The 5,082-nt window shown below is 40.6% G+C and overlaps 1 protein-coding gene across 1 annotated transcript; it reads left to right on the top strand.

Annotated features, from left to right (window-relative positions):
* Positions 1-3,708: 3,708 nt before the first annotated feature.
* Positions 3,709-4,749, top strand: LOC113930800 (40S ribosomal protein SA-like). Its single transcript, XM_035725587.1, has one exon. The coding sequence runs from the start codon at positions 3,783-3,785 to the stop codon at positions 4,668-4,670; it is 888 nt and encodes a 295-aa protein (XP_035581480.1). The 5' UTR covers positions 3,709-3,782; the 3' UTR covers positions 4,671-4,749.
* The last annotated feature ends 333 nt before the right edge of the window (positions 4,750-5,082 follow it).

Raw genomic sequence — 5,082 nt, 5'->3', positions numbered from 1 at the left:
GAATTAGTGAACGGGAAGACCATTTAATAGATAAAAAGGGAAAAGAGGAGGCGAGGGAAAAACAACTCAGAATCCATGAAAATAGAATCAAAGAAATAAGTGACACCATGAAGCATTCCAATGTCAGAATTATTGGAATCCTGGAGGGAGGAGAGAGAGAGAGAGGACTAGAAGATTTATTTGAGCAAATCGTAGTTGAGAACTTCCCTAATCTTGGGAATGAAACAAACACTCGTGTCCTAGAGGCAGAGAAGACCAAGATCAAGGAAAAGAGGCCAACACCCCAGCATGTAATAGTAAAACTCGCAAATCTTAGAACCAAGGAAACCATCTTAAGGGCAGTTAGGGGGAAGAGATTCCTTATGTACAGAGGGAGGAACATCAGAATAATGTCAGACTTATCCACAGAGACCTGGCAAGCTAGAAAGGCCTGGCAAGACATATTCGGGTACTAAACGAGAAGAACATGCAGCCAAGAATACTTTATCCGGCAAGGCTGTCATTTAGATTGGATGGAGAGATACAGAGCTTCCAAGACCGGCAGAAAGTGAAAGAATATATGGCCACTAAGCTGGCCCAGCAAGAAATATGAAGGGGGGTTCTATAAAAGGAGAAAGACCCCAAGAATGATATAGAAAAGAAATTTACAGGGACAGTCTATAAAAACAAGGTCTTCACAGGCAACAGGATGAAAATAAATTCATATCTTTCAATAATCACTCTCAATGTGAACGGTCTAAATGCTCCCATAAAATGACACAGGGATGCAGATTGGATAAAAAACAGGACCCACCCATATCCTGTCTGCACAAGACTCATTTTGAACCTAAAGATACATCCAGACTGAAAGTGAAGGGATGGAGATCCATCTTCCATGCCAGGGGACCTCAAAAGAAAGCTGGGGTAGCAATTCTTATATCAGACAAATTAGATTTTTAACTAATTAATGTAGTTAGAAGCACAGAAGGACACTATATTATCCTTAAAGGGTCTATCCAACAAGAAGACCTAACAACTATATATATCTACGCCCCCAACATGGGAGCAGCCATCTACATAAGCCAACTGCTAACCAAAATAAAGAGTCATATTGAAAACACTACGTTAATTGTAGGAGACCCCAATACTCAATTGTCAGGAATAGACAGATCATCTAAGCAGAAAATCAACAAAGAATCAAGAATTTTGAAAGACACACTGGACCAGATGTACCTCATAGATATACACACAGACCATTCCATCCTAAAACAACATAATACTCATTCTTCTCCAGGGCATATGTATCTTTCCCCAGAATAGACCACACACTGGGTGACAAATCAGGTCTGAACTGATACCAAAAGATTGAGATTATTCCCTGCATATTCTCAGACCATAATGCATTAAAACTGGACCTCAATCACAGAAAAAATTTGCAAGAATTTCAAACACTTGGAAGCTAAAACCACTCTGCTCAAGAATGTTTGGGTCATCCAGGAAATAAAAGAACTAAAATCATTCATGGAAACCAATGAGAATGAAAACACATTGGTCCAAAACGTATGGGATACTGTAAAGACGGTCCTAAGGGGAAATACTTAACTTTCCAAGCCCCATTCAATAAAATACAAAAATCCCAAATTCACCAACTAACTCTACACCTTAAATAACTAGGGAAAAACCAACAAATGATGCCTAAGCCACGCATTCGAAGAGAAATAATTAAGATTTGAGAGGAGATCAATGAATTAGAAACCAGAAACACAGCAGATCAGATCAATGAAACTGGAAGCTGGTTCCTCGAAAAAATTCATAAAATCGATAAACCACTGGCCAGACTTATCCAAAAGAAACGTGAAAGGACTCAAATTAATAAAATTATGAATGAAAGGGGAGAGATCACGACTAACACAAAGGAAATAGAAACAATTATTACAAATTATTATCGACAACTATATACCAATAAACTGAGCAATCTGGATGGAATGGATGCCTTCCTTGAGAACTATAAGCAGCCAAGACTGAAACAGGAAGAAATTGACAACCTGAGTAGGCCAATAACCAGTATCGTGATTGAAACAGTGATCAAAAATCTCCCAAAAAACAAGAGTCCAGGGCCTGATGGATTCCCTGGGGAATTCTACCAAACATTCAAAGAACAAATAATACCTATTCTTCTGAACCTCTTTCAAAAAATAGAAACAGAAAGAAAGCTTCCAGACACATTCTATGAAGCCAGCATTACCTTCATCCCCAAACCAGGCAAAGACACCCTCAAAAAAGAGAATTTCAGACTGATTTTCCTGATTAATATGGATTCCAAAATCCTCAAAAAAATCCTAGCTAATAGGATCCAACAATACATTAAAAGGATCGTCCACCATGACCAAGTGGGACTTATCCCCGAGATGCAAGGTGGTTCAACATTCGCAAATCGATCAATGTGATAGAACACATTAATAAGAGGAGGGAGAAGAACGATATGGTCCTCTCAATTGATGCAGAAAAAGCATTTGACAAAATATAGCATTCTTTCCTCAATAAAATTCTTCAGAGTATAAGGATAGAGGAAACATTCCTCAAGTTCATAAAATCCGTCTATGAAAAACCACAATGAATATCATTCTCAATGGGGGAAAGCTGAGAGCCTTTCCCTTAAGATCAGGAACACGTGAAGGATGCCCACTCTCACCACTATTGTTCAACATAGTACTAGAAGTCCTAGCAACAGCCATCAGACAACAAAAAGCAATAAAATGTATTCACATTGGCAAAGAAGATGTCAAACTCTCTCTTTTCGCAGATAACATGATACTTTTTGTGGACAACCGAAAAGATTCCACCCCCAAATTACTAGAACTCATACAGCAATTCAGTAATGTAGCATGATACAAAATCAATGCACAGAATTCAGTTGCTTTCTTACACACTCACAATGCCATTGTAGAAAGAGAAATTAGAGAAACGATTCCATTTACAATGCCACCAAAAACCATAAGATACTTTGGAATAAACCTAAGCAAAGTGGTAAAGGATCTATACTCTAATATCTACAGAACACTCATGAACGAAATTGAAGAAGACACAAAAAGATGGAAAAAACATTCCATGCTCATGGATCAGAAGAATACACCTTGTTAAAATGTTTATGTTACCCAGAGCAATCTGTACCTTCAAAGCTATCCTGATGAAAAGTCCAATGACATTTTTCAAAGTTCTGATACAAACAATCCTAAAATTTGTATGGAATCAGAAAGGGCCCTGAATCGCCAAGGAAATGTGCAAAAAGAAAAACGAAGCTGGGGCATCATGTTGCCCGATTTCAAGATATATTACAAAGTATTGATTACCAAATCAGCATGGTAGTGGCTCAAAAACAGACATAAAGACCAATGGAACAGAATAGAGAACCCAGTATGGACCCTCAACTTTATGGTCAAATAACCTTCGACAAAGCAGGAAAAAATATGCAATGGAAAAAAGACAGTCTCTTCAATAAATGGTGCTGGGAAAATTGGACAGCCACATGCAGAACAAAACTCGACCATTCTTTAACACCATACACAAAGATAAACTCAAAATGGATGAAAGACCTCAATGTGAGACAGTAATCTATGAAAATCCTAAAGAACATGGGCAGTAACCTCTTTGACATTGGCCACAGCAACTTCTTTCAAGAGACATCTCCAAAAGCTAGTGAAACAAAAGCAAAAATGTACTTTTGGGCTTTCCGAGCTACCCGGGGAAGGGTCCATACGGCGTTGTTTTGCGTTCCCGTCGTAACTTAAAGGGAAACTTTCACAATGTCCGGAGCCCTTGATGTCCTGCAAATGAAGGAGGAGGATGTCCTCAAATTCCTTGCAGCAGGAACCCATTTAGGTGGCACCAACCTTGACTTTCAAATGGAACAGTACATCTACAAAAGGAAAAGTGATGGTATCTACATCATAAATCTGAAGAGAACCTGGGAGAAGCTTCTGCTGGCAGCTTGTGCCATTGTTGCCATTGAAAACCCAGCTGATGTCAGTGTCATATCGTCCAGGAATACTGGCCAGCGAGCTGTGCTGAAATTTGCTGCTGCTACCGGAGCCACTCCTATTGCCGGCCGCTTCACTCCTGGAACCTTCACTAACCAGATCCAGGCAGCCTTCCGGGAGCCGAGACTTCTGGTGGTTACTGATCCCAGGGCAGACCACCAGCCTCTTACAGAGGCGTCCTATGTTAACCTGCCTACCATTGCTCTGTGTAACACAGACTCTCCTCTGCGCTATGTGGACATTGCCATCCCTTGCAACAACAAGGGAGCTCACTCAGTGGGTCTGATGTGGTGGATGCTGGCCAGGGAAGTTCTGTGCATGCGTGGCACCATTTCCCGAGAACACCCATGGGAGGTCATGCCTGATCTCTACTTCTACAGAGATCCTGAAGAGATTGAAAAGGAAGAGCAGACCGCTGCTGAAAAGGCTGTGACCAAGGAGGAATTTCAGGGTGAATGGACAGCTCCAGCTCCTGAGTTCACTGCTACTCAGCCTGAAGTCGCAGACTGGTCTGAAGGCGTGCAGGTGCCCTCGGTGCCTATTCAGCAGTTCCCTACTGAAGACTGGAGCGCCCAGCCGGCCACTGAAGACTGGTCTGCAACTCCCACTGCTCAGGCCACTGAATGGGTAGGAACAACCACTGAGTGGTCTTAAGCTGGTCTTCCACAAAGGCACACAAAATGGAAATAGAAATGGAAAAGGTTGACGGAAAATAAACAGTTTGTGAAAGTCGTAAAAAAGAAAAAGTACTTTTGGGACTTTATCCAGATAAAAAGCTTCTGTACAGCAAAGGAAACATTCAACAAAACAAAGAGGCAACCCACAGAATGGGAGAAGATATTTGCAAATGACACTACAGATAAAGGGCTGGTATCCAAGATCTATAAAGAACTTCTCAATCTCAACACCCAAAAAACAAATAATCAAGTCAAAAAATGGGTAGAAGACATGAACAGACACTTCTCTGAAGAAGACATAAAAATGGCTAACAGACACATGAAAAAATGTTCATTATCATTAGCCATCAGGGAAATTCAAATCAAAACCACACTGAGATACCACCTTA

Source organism: Zalophus californianus, chromosome X (assembly GCF_009762305.2).
Source record: "Zalophus californianus isolate mZalCal1 chromosome X, mZalCal1.pri.v2, whole genome shotgun sequence".
Taxonomy (NCBI): domain Eukaryota; kingdom Metazoa; phylum Chordata; class Mammalia; order Carnivora; family Otariidae; genus Zalophus; species Zalophus californianus.
The sequence above is the reverse complement of the archived record's forward strand: the minus strand, read 5'-3'. Positions and strand labels throughout refer to the sequence as shown.